The sequence below is a fragment of the Ovis canadensis genome, chromosome 3 (genome assembly GCF_042477335.2).
Source record: "Ovis canadensis isolate MfBH-ARS-UI-01 breed Bighorn chromosome 3, ARS-UI_OviCan_v2, whole genome shotgun sequence".
Lineage (NCBI taxonomy): Eukaryota > Metazoa > Chordata > Mammalia > Artiodactyla > Bovidae > Ovis > Ovis canadensis.
This window is the reverse complement of record NC_091247.1, coordinates 35,750,325-35,769,011: the sequence shown is the minus strand read 5'-3', so window position 1 is coordinate 35,769,011 and position 18,687 is coordinate 35,750,325. Positions and strand designations below refer to the sequence as shown.

At 34.4% G+C, this 18,687-nt stretch overlaps 1 protein-coding gene across 4 annotated transcripts in view; it reads right to left on the bottom strand.

Annotated features, from left to right (window-relative positions):
• Positions 1–2,134: 2,134 nt before the first annotated feature.
• PPP1CB (protein phosphatase 1 catalytic subunit beta) overlaps positions 2,135–18,687 on the bottom strand; it is a 34,666-nt gene continuing 18,113 nt past the window's right edge. For all 4 annotated transcript variants that reach the window (XM_069582896.1, XM_069582895.1, XM_069582894.1 and 1 more), the window contains exons 3-9: positions 18,327–18,458; positions 16,909–17,139; positions 14,850–14,954; positions 13,373–13,444; positions 9,106–9,257; positions 6,087–6,221; positions 2,135–3,935 (exon numbers count right to left, since the gene is read on the bottom strand). In XM_069582896.1, the coding sequence (XP_069438997.1) occupies positions 3,831–3,935; positions 6,087–6,221; positions 9,106–9,257; positions 13,373–13,444; positions 14,850–14,954; positions 16,909–17,139; positions 18,327–18,458 (932 nt within the window). In that variant the 3' untranslated portion in view covers positions 2,135–3,830. The remainder of the gene's footprint in view (positions 3,936–6,086; positions 6,222–9,105; positions 9,258–13,372; positions 13,445–14,849; positions 14,955–16,908; positions 17,140–18,326; positions 18,459–18,687) is intronic.

Sequence of the window (18,687 nt, the reverse complement as noted above, 5' to 3'; positions counted from 1 at the left end):
ACTGTTTCACATACGTACAACACAGACCGCACAACACACTTATAAGCTTCCACACTACTGATACCCCAAATAATGTGTTACAAGTAAGATTTTGTAACATTAGTTGGCAAAGATCCCTAAGAGAAAAACAGCAAAGATTTATGGCTACTTGAGAATAAAGTAGAACAAAAAATAAGTGTTTCCCTGGTGGCTCAGACAGTAAAGAATCCACCTGCAATGAAGGAGATCTGGGTTCAATCCCTGGTGGGGGGGGTGGGGGGTGGGCAGAGATCCCCTGGAGAAGGAAATTGCACCCCACTCCAGTATTCTTGCCTGGAAAATCCCATGGACAGAAGAGCCTGGAGCACTAGAGTCCGTGGGGTCACAGAGAGCTGAACACGACTAAGTAATGAAACAACAATGTAAAAATAAGGTTTAATGAAATACCACCTGTAAAGAAAGTAACAATGAGAAATTAAAGAATGTTATGATTTAATAAGTCAACCAATATAAGAGGTGGTAGCTGAAGAAATTAAGTTTTGACTTAAAAAATTTTCTGATCAATGGATTTATTTAGAAATTCTGGCATTCAAATGTATAGGTAAAACTTGAACAAGAGATCAAAATTTCTACATTGCATCTAAATTTCACTTTTGTTGAAACATTATAAAGAGAATAAAGATAATAAAACTTTAAAGTATGTACTTACATGGAATCAACTTGTGTCTTACTTAACTACTGTTCACTTTGCAAGGTATGCTGTCACTTTACACTCCTTTTAACCACTTTTTAGCTGTTTACGGAAGTTATAAAACACTAAACTCTATTAGCAAAGAGAGACACAGTATTTCTATGTCAGGCAACTGGTACAGTGACGCTGTTAAGTATCTTTTCAGGCACACTTTTTATTCATGGATGGATTTACAAGGAACAGAAGAGGTGGATTAAGTCACAGTAGCAAGGTTAGAGTAAGCCTGCCTATTTTCCTTCTTATCTAAACACATTTTTAGAATGCGAAAGAAAAAAATTGGCTTTTTTTTCTGGTTTAAAAGTTAGAGTTGCCAAAGAGAAAAAGGAATGTATCTGAACTTATAAATGGAGATATATTTACATTCTTGGGCTCAATATATTAGTAATATACATTTACATATTCTTAAAAGACATCTCAAGATACTCCCGTTTTTCCCTCAGACGAATTTTTTTTAAAAGGCCTATAACCTCTCATACTTCCAATTAGTCACTTTTTTTAAACTTTAAATTCTGCTTGCAGGTATTTTGACCCAACATTTTGAACAAACCAGTCTTGCTGATCATGATTAAAACTGTTCCCTAGGCAAAATTAAAATAGTGAATGCTAAAGCTTCAAATATTTGTAGTTGATTCTTTCCATTCAAGAACAGAAACTGACCAACATAATCCATGTGATCCATCATATTATCACAGTTATCTAGTGTGTTCAGTGACTATGAATGTCATGACATTTAGAATAAAGATAAATTTGAATATAGAAAATTATTAAAATTCAGAGAGGAAAAACAACATAAATTAGTGACAGGGAAGCACAATAGAAATTAGTGACACTAAATTTTTGATACTCTTCTCCTAAGAAACAAAGTTTTATTTATTTTAAGTAACAGTGTTACCAAGCAAATAATATTTGTAATGAACACAGTATATGAAAAGAAGCTGTTAAAAGTGGTTTGAAGACTGAATTTTAAAATGTGATAAATTTCCATTCTTCAAATTCAATGACCAATATTAATTTGCTTAACTAGTGACTATTCAGTATTAACCTGACTAAATTATTATAAAAACTCAGTATAGAGGATTCAAATTAATGTGTTTTGACTAATACTAAGATAAATAAGCCTTTGTTTCCTCCCAAAGGCTTATTTTCTAGACCCCCTTCACACTGTGACTACTAAGAGTACAGCTAAAATTCTATTAAAAATTGTTCAACTTACTCTTCAGTTGGGAAGGTATTTAAATCACATTAGATAAAAGCCTGTTTGACCAAATATATCATAAGCAGTATATGAACAATTTTTAAAAAGAACCAATTCAGCATGAAAGATATTAAAAATCTATTTGAATAAAATGTGTTTAAATGTTTCACTGTAAAGGAAAAAAAAAGGACTAAAATAACCAGTCAGGCTTCATATCAATTAGACAACTTTTACTAATGAGAAAACTACATTTAAAATGTGCTTTAAAACAAAATGGCATTAGAAAAAAAGAAGACATATGCATTTGATAGAACTTTGCACTGTGCTGAAAATCAAATCTCCTGCAGTAATACAATACGCCAATTCTTAAGATGTAAGTTAATAGAATTCTCAATTTACATTTTCAAAGACGATATTAAGGTCAAGAATTTCACATCTATGGTAGCACTTATAGGAGGGCATTTATAAATATGATGTCCATCCCTATGAAGCTTACAAATTTGACAATGCTCAATAATAGCTTTTAGAATCACATCCAAAAGTGTTGCACCCAAAGAATTATGAATTGGTGTCCTGTAAGTTCTCCTAAAGTCTTTATGTTGACTCTTCTACTCCTGTCACTTGTTAACACTACCCTTAAAAAAAAGAGAACAGGAAAAGAAAGGCTGCAATAAACCCTTGATCATGTACAGAAATTATTGCTCCTATAGTTCACTACAAAGCATGTCTATACAATATCATATGAATTTCGATCATGAAAAATCAGAATAAAAATCTTTAGTGACATAAGCCTTACAATCGTATACAACATTCACATGGCAATATTAGACAGTCAAGCACCCAATACCCATGGTTGACAAATGTCCCACTGACCAGCATTCATATAAATACATCCTTCGTACAGAGGGAGAAAAAATAGTGTCAGCTTTCCAAGGCTTGTCAAAAAAGGATTCTCATGTTATGTGGATCTAAAAACAAAAAACAACAAGAACAAAAAAAAACCCAAAAAAACAAAACCAATGCAGGTGAGGGTGTTACCAGAAAGTTAAGCATGCCAAAAAGGTGTTTCGTGCGAATTAAAACCTAAAGCCAAGGTACCACATAATCACATTACCAACTAGTTGGGTATACTAAATGAGCCTTATCTTAAATGAAATGCTACTGCACAATAGAGCATCAATAAGTTAAAATTAGAGTGCACAAACTCAAATCAGTGGCCATTTCTGTATGAAGCAAAATATTCACTATCAGCTGTAACAGTTGCCCAAACTGATTAAATCACTCGATTGGACAGTTTGCATATTTTAAAAAATATCTCTAAATTCCTTTTTACTGTAATGAGGCATAAGTTTTCTTAGTAAGATCAAACAGGTACATAAGTAAATAAGCAATGGAAAATTAATAGTTGATGAATGTCTTCAAAAATCTTCCCACATTGCACTTTTTTAAATGTTTGGGGAAAAAATTTAAAGAATTTGCCATTATTTCAGCAAAAACAAACAAACAGAAACAAAACAAGCCCAAAATAATTAAACAACCAAGCAACACTAAAACCACATTACACAGATGGATCATCATGCTTTCGTCTGGTTTAACTATCACATCTAGTTTAACTGGGATGCTTTTCAGCTTTAAAAACTGTGATACGTGAAGATGTAACTTTAATGGGTAATTCTGAATTTGGATTTAACTTTGTTGAATATTATAACAGAGTATACTTATTACAATACAGTGTAGCACATCTTTCTATTAGAAAAAAATTTAAGATCCTTTACCCGTCTCCTTAAGTTAAAGGTGTGACATCATAAAGGGTGTCAAATGGCTGGATGGTTTTACAGTGCACACTTAAAGATTATGAAGTATGTCCTTAACAAATCGGATGGTTTCTTTACAGAGTTCCTTTCTTCACCTTTTCTTCGGTGGATTAGCTGTTCGAGGTGGAGTGACAGGACGTCCTGAATTCAGTCCACCATATTGGTACTTAGCTTTCTTTTCAGACGGTTTCAATATCTTAAAGTAAATAATTTAATAACAATGTTACCTTTTTCAAGTACAATAAGTTTAAGGAAATTATTTTTACATAGTAGGCTTCTCAATAAATGACATCAATTGTAAAATTGTAGGAAAAAATAGCAAAGTTCTACAGTCATTTCTCACATTTAAAAAGTATCAAAAAATAAATAAAAAGTACAAATGTCTGAATATCACTATTATTGGTCATTCCATTGACAATTTAGTGACAAAAGCTCAAGTACACAAAACCCATCAACTATTCAATTCTTAGATCTAAGTATAAAAATTTTCAAACTAGTGTATCTCTGTGATGAGAAAAAAGCACTAAGAGTCAAAAGATCCAGGTTCTCATCATAATTCTCCTATTTATTTAGAGGGTAGTTAGTCACAAATTCTTCAATCTTCATTTATTATGTGTATACAGATCTTTCACTTAGCTATATATATTATGTATCATAAAGGTCACCATTTAAACTGTAGAAAGACAACACTTTTTAACATATTTACAACTATGAAACCACTGGTATAATCTAACATTAGAACATGTTTGTCACTCCAGGAAGAAACCTTGTTCCCAAAAGCACTCACTCACTCTATTTCCATTATTGACTGCCCTAACCCCCTTCAACTCTAAGCAATCACTACTTTACTTTCCTCTATTGAACTGTCTTTTCTGGCTATTTTAAATAAATGAAACCAGACAATTTGTGCTATTGTGACTGGCTTCTTTCACTGAGATAATGATTTTGATGTAGCATGTATGAGTACTTTATTACTTTTAATTGCCAAACAATATGCCACATTTTGGATACTCCACATTTTGTTTATTCATTCTTTAGCTGATGAACATTTGGGTTGTTTCTACCTTTGGGTATTATAAATAATGTTCCTATTAATATGTATATATACATGTATTTGAGTACTATTTTCAGTTCTTTCAGGTATATACCTAGGAGTGGAAATGCTGGGTCATATAGAAACTTTATATTTAACTTTTTCAGGAACTGACAAACTATTTTCCAAAGTGGCTGCACCATTTTCCATTCCCACTATCAATATATAAGGTTCCAACTTCTCCACATCCCCAGCAACACTTTGGTTATATCAAAAAAAAAAAACAAACAAAAAAAACCACACCAACAAAAATACAAACTATTTGTTGAAGGATATGGCCTGGTTACTACATTTAAATCTGAACAAGAAATCAAACATTTAGCATTCAATTGTATTAGCTGATAGTAATGGAAACCTCTGTTACATTTTTTAAGAGAAATACAGGGTGTCAAGGACAAAAAAATAAAGTTATTTTAGTCCATGAACAAGAATGATTAAGTAGCATGCTAAAGCTGGTCTCTTTCTTAAATGTAAATGTTTCTATATTCACAAACAGATACTTTAAGATTATTTGGAAGGTTTTTCTAGGCAAATATTCTACATCATTTTCATCAGAGTTCATAAACTCTTTCTACTCAACGCCTGTCCCATCCATTCATCTTGCAAAAGAAAACAAAATCTAAATTCACATTCTTTTAGTAGCAAAGCCACTACCTAAGGATTCATACACCAATTTCCAATTTAAACACATGCCACCAAGAATGACTGACATGACTTAGATTTCCAAAAACTCTAATTATGAGATATATACCTGAAAGACTAGAGTATTTGTGAATGGACACAGAAATCTATAGGGAGTCCAAGAGTGATAATTACTTCTGAATAAAACTGATTTCCTATACTTCCTCAAGGAAAGAACACAAATCTGCAAGAAAATTCTTCTGACAATAGTTTTAAATTAGATTTCTAGATGTTAACTTATAGTTACCAAAGGAGAAAAAGAGTAGGGGAGAGATATATTAGGAGTTTGGGATACAAACTACTATATATAAATTAAATAAATAACAAGGTCTTACTGTACAGCACAAGGAACTATATTCAATATACTGCAACAAATCACAATGGAAAAGAATATAAAAAAGAATATGTATGTAACACTTCGCTGTACACCAGAAACTAATTCAATATTGTAAGCCAACTATACGTCAATTAAAAAATCAACTATACTTCAATTAAAAAGATTTCCAGTTGTTAAAAAATTTATATTTAAAAAGAGAGCAAAAAAGAAGAAATAAAAGTATACACATGGCATACCTGAAATGAACACATCAAAGTTTCATCCACACTCATCATTCCACCAGCATTATCAAACTCGCCACAGTAATTTGGGGCTGAAAACAGGGTTACCAGTTGTCGCTTAGCAAAGAATTCATATCCATCTTCCACAACCTGGCAGAGAAAAATTCAAAAGAAAAAACATTTATGTATCTTTTAAAATTTTCAACCATCAGTACTAATTAAGATAAATGTGACAAAGACCTGAAAAAATACAAACCCCTATTTTGTTTGGGAAGCCTGATTTTTATTCTTAAACTTACCCGAGAAAATATTAAAATTGGCTTTCCTTTCCTATAAAGCCAAGAATTTAGCTTAAAAAAAAAAATTTATGATTACTGAAGTTCAAAAATACCATTTTCAAGTGTTCTACTACCATTCTCCATATGCTAACAGGAACAGTGTCTAAAGGGAGTTGAGATACCAAATACTTCTTAGACGATGGCATTATGGTCCAAATATAAAATCCTTGATTCAATGAACAATAATCAGACAATGAAAGACAGATTATGTTATGAACATTTTTCTTCTTCTACTTTCTAATTTCCTATTATTACAAACATTGAAAACTTTACTAAGCTGAGCTTAATTTACACAGACTGTGCTACTACAAATTAGCTGCCTATAGATTTTTATGTATATAACTCTTTTCCTTAATGATTTAAAATGGTTTCTAGAATCTGTTGTCAATTCCTCAGTAAATTAAACAATTTATGTTTCTCAGATCTACAACTCTGAGAGGTAGGCAATGACATGTAAACATTTTCTATTTATTTACGTAAAAACACGTAAAAATACATTTTGAAGTCCTTTATGTATTCTGATTAAGCAAAATTATCCTACAATAGTGGGAGAAAGCACTTCAACAACAATCTACATTTTTATATAATTCCTACCTAGGTATCAGGCACATGTTCCTGTTGTTAATACTTCATGGTAAAATTTAGGTATTAACCTTTTCTGTTAAGACCTTGGCCAGCTTACCGACTCCAGCTCAGCATACTGCCTGGCATTCAGTAGGTCCTTTTAGTTCTTAGTTTGCTTGTTCATATGTTTATTTATTCACATATTTACAGAAAGAACAGGGTTGTTTTTTTTTTTTAAAGGAAACTGTGTGTTGTTTCCCATCATAAGTCTCTTAATTTTAGAGATAACAGGCTTGAGAATAAGCAGAACAGGATTTGGAGGTGTCTAGAAAATGACCATGGCATCCATCACTGCATGGGCATAGGAGGGGAAAAAGTGGAAGCAGCGACAGATTTTATTTTCTCCAAAATCACTGCAGCCATGAAGTTAAAAGACACTTGCTCCTTGGAAGCAAAGTGATGACAAACCTAGATAGAATATCAAAGAGTAGAGAAGGCTGCTGCTGCTAAGTCACTTCAGTCGTGTCTGACTCTGCGACCCCATAGACGGCAGCTCACCAGGCTCCTCCGTCCCTGGGATTCTCCAGGCAAGAACACTGGAGTGGGTTGCCATTTCCTTCTCCAGAGAAGGCTGAGCACTGCAGAAATGATGCTTTGGAATTGTGGTACTAGTGAAGACTCTCGAGAGTCCCTTGACTGGGAAATCAAACCATTCAATCCTAAAGGAATCAATCCTGAATATTCCTTGGAAGCTCCTTTATTGGAGCTTCAGCATCCAATACTTCGGCCACTTGATGCAAGGAGCTAACTCACTGGAAAAGACTTATGCTGGGAAAATTTAAGGCAAAAGAAGAGAGAAGCAAAGAATGAGATGGTTAGACAGCCTCACCAACTCAACAGACATAAATCTGAGCAAACTCTGGGAGACAGTGGAGGACAGAGGAGCCTGGTGTGCTGCAGTCCACGGGGTCAGAGAGTTGGACACAACTCAGTGACCGAACAACACAATAACAACAAGTCTTATATAAACACAATGCTCACTGATTAAAAGACAACTTTGCCAAAAGCAAAGAATTTGGGGATATGACTTCATTCAGTTGAACTAGAAAATTTTAACAGAAAAAAGGGCATGTGATACACAACATGCACAGAAAATGAGAAGCCTGTCATGTGTGTTATCACACAGGATCTTCACATAAACAGGTAGAAGCAGTCAAGGTTTATGGGGCACAAAGCTGCAGAAAAAAACTATGGAAGTATATATAGCATATAAATAACTCAATAAATTTTACCTTAATAAACAAGGAATCTTTAAATATTTACAAATTTAAAATATGTAAGAGCAGCTAAAAAAGATTTTTAAAAAATGCTTTTTAGTGTATTGCAAATCAGTTATGTTCTAGAGAGCATGAGGACTGGATATTTACTTACCACCCTGATTCAATAATTACCAAGACTTTTCTACATTTATTTCATCTATCTCCCTGCTCCTTTTTCTGATGTATTTTATTTTTTTTTATTTTTTAAATTTTAATATCTTTAATTCTTACATGCATTCCCAAACATGAACCCCCCTCCCTTTCTGATGTATTTTAAAGCAAAACATCTTACCACTACATACTTAAGCATGCATTTCTGAAAAATATGGACATCGTTCTTACACAGCAATACAATTCATCGAAGCTAAAACAATTAACAATGACTCCTTGGTATCTAACACACAGTCTATAATCAAATCTTCCCAATGATCTCAAAAATGTCTTTTTAGAGCGTGGTTTGTTCTTATCAAAATCCACAATATATTTGATTGTTATCTATAATATGTAACTATCATATTAAAATGGGATCAAATATTTCTAGAAGGCTGCAGACAAGCATTGAAAAATGTTAATATTGTAATACACTACAAAAATATATTCCTTTGAAATCTTTCCTCTTAGAGGGTAAGAAAGAGTTAACTAATCATTAGGTTATTGATTGTGAAATCAAGGTATAGGATTTACCTCTTCTGTTTTCCTTGTAATAATTAGCTTTCTTACATTTCAATTTTCTCAAAATAATTTATAAAAAATGGCATAGACCTGGATGAAGTTAATAAATATCAAAACATCCAGAAGTTTTGTATTTCATACCTGATGAGCTCGACAAATCAAGTCTAAATCATGACGATTCAGAAATTTACTGACTACATCAGCTCCAAAAGTGAAGGAAACACCACGATCATTTTCTCCCCACCCTTGCACATCCTTATCTGGGTCAGACCACAGCAAATCACAGAGCAAACCTTTAAAGGATAAAAACACAGCAATGAAAAGACAGAATTTATAAAATTAAGTGTATCTACATCACATTTCTTCTCCTGTCCTCCCACCTTTTAATAAATACTGCCAATCATTGCCCCCTAGTATCCCAGCCTATAAAACAGCCATTTTTTGTTAAAGTAACCACACATACACAATGTTGCCTGGCTTAAGGTAGTACTCCCCAGCCCTTTAAACAGGTAAGAAATATATGCACAGAATGCTCTAAAGATGATATTGGAAAAGGTTCTTCATCTTTTGTCTATGGTTTCTCTGTATGGATACCAACTGACTCAGCAGCATTTCCTGAATGATTTCATCCTTTGCTTACAGAGCTACCAATCCTGCTTCTGGTGCTATAATCTATTCCATTAATCTACTTTATCACTGAGACATCAACACACTAGAGCTTGTAAATAAATCTTTCCATTTAGTAGGTCTATCCCCACTCATTAATTTTCTTCAGGACTGTCTTGGTTACTTTTAATCCTTTGTTCTTCTATATATAAACCTCTGAATCAGTTTGTCTAATTCTGTGAATCCAACTGAGATTTCACTGTAACTACATTTGATCTATAGATCAATTTGAGGGAAGAAAATATTTTCTACAAAAGCCTGGAAGATTTAAATAAATTATGGAGGAACAAAATCAGATCAAATCCTTGACTTTATAGTTTTCAGGCTTAAAAAAAAATAGAGCTAAAAATATTTAAATATTGGTGACAGAGGATGAGATGGTTGGATGGCATCACTGACTCAATGGACACTGAGTGTGAGCAAACTCCTAGAATGTGAAGTCAAGTGGGCCTTAGGAAGCATCACTATGAACAAAGCTAGTGGAGGTAATGGAACTTCAGTTGAGCTCTTTCAAATTGTAAATGATGATGCTGTCAAAGTGCTGCACTCAATATGCCAGCAAATTTGGAAAACTCAGCAGTGGCCACAGGACTGGAAAAGGTCAGTTTTCATTCCAATCCCAAAGAAAGGCAATGCCAAAGAATGCTCAAACTACCGCATAATTGTACTCATCTCGCACATTAGCACAGCAATGCTCAAAATTCTCCAAGCCAGGCTTCAATAGTACATGAATCTTGAACTTCAGATGTTCAAGCTGAATTTAGAAAAGGCAGAGGAACAAGAGATCAAATTGCCGACATCCGTTGGATCATAGAAAAAGCAAGAGAGTTCCAAAAAAACATCTACTTCTGCCTTATTGACTATTCCTAAGTCTTTGACTGTGTGGACCACAACAAACTCTGGAAAATTCTTAAAGACAGGAGAATACCAGACCACCTGACCTGCCTCTTGAGAAATCTGTATGCAGGTCAGGAAGCAACAGTTAGAACTGGACATGGAACAACACACTGGTTCCAAATAGGGATAGGAGTACATCAAGGGTGTATATTGTCACCCTGATTATTTAACTTATATGTAGAGTACATCATGAGAAACGCTGGGCTGGATGAGGATGAACACAAGCTGGAATCAAGATTGCCAGGAGAAATATCAATAACCTCAGATATGGCGATTAGACCACCCTTATGGCAGAAAGTGAAGAACTAAAGAGCCTCTTGATGAAAGTCAAAGAGGAGAGTGAAAAAGTTGGCTTAAAACTCAACATTCAGAAAACTAAGATCATGGCATCCGCTCCCATCACTCATGGCAAATAGATGGGGAAACAATGGAAACAGTGAGAGACTGTATTTTTTGGGGTTCCAAAATCACTGCAGAAGGTGACTGCAGCCACGCAATTAAAAGATGCTTGCTCCTTGGAAGAAAAGCTATGACCAACCTAGACGGCATAATAAAAAGCAGAGATATTACTTTGCCAACAAAGGTCTGTCTAGTCAGAGCTACGGTTTTTCCAGTAGTCATGTATGGATGTGAGAGTTGGACTATAAGAAAGTGAGTGTTGAAGAATTGATGCTTCTGAATTATAGTGTTGGAGAAGACTCTTGCAAGTCCCTTGGACTGCAAGGATATCCAACCAGTCCATTCTAAAGGAGATCAGTCCTGAATATTCATTGGAAGGATTGATGCTGAAACTGAAACTCCAATACTTTGGCCACCTGATGTGAAGAACTGACTCATTTGAAAAGACCTTGATGCTGGGAAAAATTGAAGGTGGGAGGAGAAAGGCATGACAGAGGATGAAATGGTTGGATGGCAACACTGACTCGATGGACATGAGTCTGAGTAAACTCCAGGAGTTGGTGATGGACAGGGAGGCCTGGCATGCTGCAGTCCATGGAGTCACAGAGTCAGAAACAACTGAGCAACTGAACTGAAGTGAAACTCCAGGAGATAGTAAAGGACAGGGAAGCCTGGCATGCTGCAGTTCATTAGGTCGAAAAGAGTTGGATGTGACTTAGCGACAACAACATCTTCATCATTCTAACAGTAGTGTAAGTCTTAGGAGGGACTGAGACCATCTTGGGAATGTAAATTAAGAAGACCAATAAATCTACTCTGAGAAATCAAAATTTAATATGCAGGCAGAGAAGGAATGAGCAATTAAGTATGGGAAAGGTATTGTCAAAACAAAAGAAGAGATTAGAATAGCAGATCTCCTGAAGGGCTAAGAATTAACCTAGAAGTACGAAATGGTTAAGCTTCAAGTACAATGAATAAATGCTAAGGGAAGACTGTTTTAGAATGAGTTGGGGTCAAAGATTTTTTTTTTTATAATCCATATACTAATACAGCTTATAACAAAAGGAGCTCTTCATTCTGAGTCACAATATATCTTATCTTGGTAGAGGAAGTATCTAAAACATATTGTAGAAATGGTGGCAATGTACACTTAATTTCTATCATCATTTCCTAAGCTCCTGTCATAAGAAATCCATCAGTATAAGAAATCCACTATGATGGTCTCAATTTACAAGCTCTTTCTGGTTTCTAAAGAATCAGAAGCTGATTCTTTAAATATACACACACACACAGCTCTATAGTGCTCATAGTTTCCAGTCTGTTTCCACAAAAGCAGCAGTGAGAGGTTAAGATACTATTCTATGATTTTTGTATGACAAAATAACTAGAATGTAGTTGGCTTTCGGGACTATCTGGAAAATGCAACTGCCTGGATGCATTCAAAATCAAATAATCATAGCAAAAACAATGTGGCATTCTTCAGCCTTAACAGAATCAAGACAAAAATCCGAGAGTCAAGGTTTAATGTTTATAATCCAAGTCCTAATGAATAAGCCCCAATAATCATCAGGCTATTGTCTCAACAACATTAATTTAGAAAATAAATTTCTAAATATGACAGACAATATGAAAGCTCAAAATGGCCATTTCATGACATCTCAAAAACTTCCCATTAAAATATGATGGAAAGAGAGACTTAACATGCCATCTCTGAAACTGATTTATGCCTGAGCTATACCATCAACAGGAGCTCTCAAGATGTAATCCCTTGAAATTTGTATTGTACCTCATTTTAAATACTCTATTATTACTTAAGTACTAGCTTCTATTAGGTTTAGTCAAATATATTCTAAATTATAGTCAAAATCTGGCAAAATGCTTTTTAAAAAAAAATAAACACAGAAACAGTGGTACTCTGTTAGGAGACAATGTACTGCAACATGTCAAAGGCTTACTGATAAAAGAGGATCTATACAACTGTTTATATGGTTGATGTTTAGTCATGAGTAGCATTCTGAGTGATATCATTATGTTCTCAGAATGCTTTAGTACACTGAGCAAAAAACAGCAAAAATAAGTTTGACAGAACCATATTACAGTTATAATAAAATCTAAAACTTCTGTACTATGGGGAATTAGTGGAGAGTGAAATATTTTGTATTATTCCAAGTAATCTGTAGTTAGCTTCAGTTCAGTCGCTCAGTAGTTAGCTTATGGACTACTGAAACAAAGCTCTATTTATTACACAATACAGTCATACTTTCATTAAATATAATAAAGTTCAAATATGCCAACAGTTTACATTAAAAATTGATTAAGGGACTTCCCAGGTGCTCCCAATGTAGGGAGCACAGGTTCGATCCCTCGTTGGTGAACTAAGATTATGCATGCTGCATGGTGTGACCACACACACACACAAAAGATTAAACTTCTCTATATACTTAACCTGTATCAGGGACATCAGTGGGTCTCATAATTCTCCGTATCTGCTCCATAGATTGCAGGTCTGGTGACAGTCCTATAAATGAAAACAGGACTCACAGTACTGGTATCTAAAAAATTTTCACTCCAAATAAAAAGCATTTAATCAAAGTAGATTCACTATGTGAAATTAAAGATACTTTCAAGCATTTCTTTCAATGTTATCTTTAAAACACTGGGTTATTAAATAGAATCCCACCTTGATATAACAAAACATTATGATTAGGTCTTCCCTATTTTTCCCTACCAGAGAAATAAAACTCCTTTTCATTACAAAAGATTTTTCAAGGAAAAAAATTCTACCACTTTTCTTTATTTCCATAGGAAGGCACTCAATTCTAGTCCTTCCTACTAAGAAGTCTGGCCACTTCTTACCACTTAATCATAAACATTTCCTAAATGTCTAGTGTTTCCGATACAATGTTTCAACTAACATAGTAAATTATGTTCTATCTAAGAATAAACAACTTATTACCTCAGGCTAGGACACATGCATCTATCTTTTAGCATTTTTCTACCTTAATTCTTCCTGCACACTGATGAAAAACTATTTTCACTAAATTATCTCCCTGTACAAAAACCCAATGTGGTTATTAAACCATTCAACAAACTCCTTTGCCCAGTGCACACATCTCCAAAATCTGATCCCATCATACTCCAAAATGTATTTGACATCCTAGTTGGGCCAGCCCTCACATAGTCCTTCAACTAGAGGGACTCTCACGTCCTTTTCATCTCCAAAACCCAAGCTTCCGTAAATGTTTGCCCAACAATTCTCTCCTTTCCTGATTTTTCATTATAATTACTGTCAACAAGTACTCTGACAAATTCCTTTCATTACTCAATTATCTGTTTTGAAAATACGTTTTATCAACAGGTTTTAAAATGCTTCAAGATAGCCAGATCATACACTATCTATATTTTTTCATGGTATCCAGCCAACTGCTAGACACATGTTAGTTTTTCAAATAAACTGTCATATATTTATCATTCTATTATTACTTTTAGGACGTAAGCAGACATAGTACATAAAGCCTAGAGCTCTTGGCATGTGAGAATATTAAACTCAATTATATGTGAATTCTGATGAAAGACATTTAATAGACAGAATAAAATAGTCATGATCCTTGCATTTTCCCTGATAGTTTTCTGTCAAAACTGAGGCAAAGCAAAGACATTTTTTTCAAGCAAAACTCTGGTCATCCTCCTCATATATGAATTTCTTTAAAGACAAGTACTAAATCTGCATTTCCATTATGTATAAATAACCACAAATTTCTAGTTATTAAAAGGTATTTTGGGCTATGTTTAAAACAGTTTTAATCACTTGAGTTTTCAAACAAGCATTGCTTTGTTTTCCCACAGCACCTCAATAAACATAGGCCCTTTCTAAATAAGGGAAGAAAAAGAAGAAAAGCCATAAGGCAGATTTACTAGTCTACCTCCATGACAACAGAAGATCTTCTCATCCACAATGGCAGCTATAGGCAGACAGTTGAAACAGTCAGTGAAGGTCTTCCACAACTTAATATTAAATCTTCGTTTGCCTAAAGAAAGGACAAACAGAACTAATCTAAAACTGTTCTCATTAGCTATTCTAACAGCCACAGACTTATACATGATTCCAATTTTTTTTATGTTTCACCTAGCACTTGTGTTTTTCTATAATGAACGTCACTTGGTAATACATATAATAAACATTCAGCACCTTCAGTAAAATTACGAAGACTAATAAGATTTTGCCAGGTGTTTTATGAAACAAATCGAACATTTTTGCCTTTTAAGATCACCAGAATATAGCAACTCTAAACAATCTAACAGATTATTAATTTTTTCCATTCAACATGTTAAATACCTAGCCAAATAAGCAAGCAGAAGTGAAAAGAGGGCCTCTGGAGACTGTCCCTTTTAACTCTAATGCACTGGTAACATGGTATAAACATGCTGCCAAGAAAGGAGAATTTCCAGGTGCTTAACTTTTGAGTAAATTTCTACTTGGCACCACAACAAGGATAAATAGAGACACAAAGGCTATAATTTTCCTGTAATCTAACATCAAGAACTACAATGAAGACAGTCTTAAATCCATGTTCACCTTTTTGGAGTTACTGAGTTTTCTGAATTTGGTAGTAAGTTGCAACAACTAACCAAGGGGAAGAATAAAAGACAGAAAGCACTCATTTCCTATGCTTTTTATGCCATAACCTTTCTCTCAATGAACAAGCATAACTGAAAGTGTTTACAAGCTGCTCTCACATACATTTCATTTGATTTCTTTTCTATCCTTATTAGTAGTCAAGTCCATATTTTATCCTTTAATAATACACCTCTATTTCTGATATAGCTTCAGAAAAGTGGTTATAGCTTGGTGTACTACAATCCACTTCTTGTCTACTGGTCTGATTTAAACAACTGAAACCATACACTACACCTTAGAAATAAAAATGCAATATAAAATCATTCCGACTAGAATGTAAATTCTGTAAGAATACAGATCATCTCTCTTGAGCACTGCTGCATTCCTAGTATTTAGAATAGTGCCTGGCATATAATACATCCTCAAAAGTTTGTCAAATGAATGATTACATGAAACAGAGAGGGGTTCTAATAGCTCTACCAAAATTAAGGATGGAAAAAAGCAAAAACAGATTCTAATGGAGAATTCAGCACTGAAAAACAAAATTCCATTTGAAAATCTTTGTTAATTGGTTCTAACTTTTAATTAATCAAACATTATGTTCATTCACTCTCTTGTTAAGTTAGTTGCTCAGTCGCGTCAACTCTTTGCGACCCCATGGATTGTAGCCTGCTAGGCTCCTGAATCCATGGAACTGTCCAGGCAAGAATACTTGAGTGGGTTGCCATTCCCTTCTCCAGGGGATCTTCCCAACCTAGGGAAGCCCATTCACTTCCATAACCTAACCAAAAGCAAAAAGACCAAAGTCAAATGTAACAGGGTCATCTGTAACACTTGGAAATACCACCACACAACAGCAAACCAGTGATTTCTATTGATGAAAAAGAGTACAACAAAATAAGGACCAGAGTACCCAACATCCTTATAGGTACAGATTAAAATTCTAATAAACTTCAAATTTTAAATAATTTCATAGAATTTCTCAATTTTTTTTGTGACACAGGCTCAATAAGAGTTTTTATCATATCACAAGAAAACTAAAACCTTAGTGGAGACTAGAAACAGGCTACTTACTATCTATAGTGATGTCTGTTCCATTTGGATATTTTTACTACATAAACTAATTGTAAGAGGGCCTTTCAGCTGAGTAAGCTGCAGCCAACCTGAAACAACATGACTGAGGAGATCCTAAGAAACCTATTTAACTAATAACATGTTTCCCAGTTTCAGGTTCCTCTTCCATGAAAGGCTCTCTTCTTGGGCTTCTGCTTGATCATATTTTTTAAAACTTGAAAATATTCTTCTGAACGGAAAACTACTAGAGAATTTTCCAACTAAAAAGAAATGCTTTTATTTTTACTTACATTCATCATAGAATCCATAAATGCGATTGATGCTAGCACACTCATGGTTTCCTCTTAAGAGAAAGAAGTTTTCTGGGTATTTGATTTTATATGCCAATAGCAAGCAGATTGTTTCCAAAGACTGCTTTCCTCTGTCCACATAATCTCCTAAGAAAAGATAGTTGGCTTCTGGGGGGAAACCCCCATATTCAAATAATCGCAGTAAATCTGTATACTGTCCATGAATATCTCCTAAAAATAGAAAGAGCCAGTTTCAGAAAGTTTACGGTTACTGTGGTAAAGCAGCTTCTATGAAATGATTCTCAATGTTTGTACCCTTATGTAATCGTCTCTCCTGAATGTGGGCTGTAACTAGTGACTTACTCCTAACGAAGAAGAGATAGCAAAAGTGAGATAGGCTGTCACTTCTGAGACTGGGTTACAAAAGATTGTAGCTTCCCATCTTGCCTGCACTTTCTCTTGCCTTCTCTCCTGCTCGATGATTAAGCTGCCTTATGGAGAAGCACACCAAATGAAGAACTCGAGGAGGCCATGGGCCAACAGCTCCTTGGGAACTGGGGTCTTCAGTCCACTGGCCCATAAGGAACAGAATCCTTTCACAATTGAGCCTTGAGATGATTACAGGTTCAGATGGCATCTTGACTGTAGTCTTGTGAGAGACTCAAAACTAGAGGATCCAGCTAAGCTCTGCCTGAATTTTTATCCCACAGACACTGTGACATGATAAATTAATGTTGTTAAGTCACAAAGTTTGAGGGTAGTTTGTTATATACTAATACCGTTACATTCATTATCTGGTAATTTAACTTAGGTCCACTTTTTTTATGCCTAGTAGTAAGCAAACAGCAAAAACTTAAATATTTAGTATAAGTAACTTCTATTTATTTCAAATTATTTCTGTATGAAAGCATGTAAAGACTATCTTGTTGAGACTACTGAGTCACTTAAATTTTAAAATGACTTTTAATTTGCTTCATTTAATTCATAGAAGGGACTGATCATTTCCACACAATTTCAACTATCTCTTCAAAAGCTGCTGGTTAAGTTCATAAAAGCTATATGATAAATACTGACAACTACTAAAAGAAAAACTGCATTATCAAACCAAAAGTCAGTACATTATACATACCACATCCTACTGTTATATAAACTATAGAAAAATGCTTTTCTGTGCCAACAGTTTTTCCAATTACAACAATATGTTAACTTAAGGTTTAAGTTCTTGCCTTTGGCCAAAAGCCACTGTGAGATTTGAAAGATCAAATACAAATTGTATAGTTTAGTCTCAACTTCTACAATTGTATGTAATAAAACCTAGCAAACCTTTGTTTTACAAAACTTTTTAGATGTTTTCTTTAACTCATCTTCAGTGTAGTGGATTCAAAAGAGATTGTTTCCAACTTTATCCATTTACATACCACAGATTTTCAGTGGTGCTTCCAATTCCAAAAGAATAGGCTGGCTGAGAAAGATCTCCCGAGACTTGATACATAAGCCCCGAACTTCTGCTTCAGTCATCTGTACGATCTTTCCTGGACGACATCCTCGTACTGGTAAACAGTAAATAAAATGGTCAGTTTTCTAAAATTTATCCATAAAATAGTTATTCTAAAAAAAGGAGTCATGCCTATATTCTGAATATCAGAAGATTCACATAGGCAACAAACTACCAGATACCCTGTTGTGTTCCATGGCTAACAATAGGTTATTCTATGATCTTTGGCTTATCTCTTATCTTCACTGTTGGTGGTTTCCAATGCTCCTTAAGGCTGCTGCCAT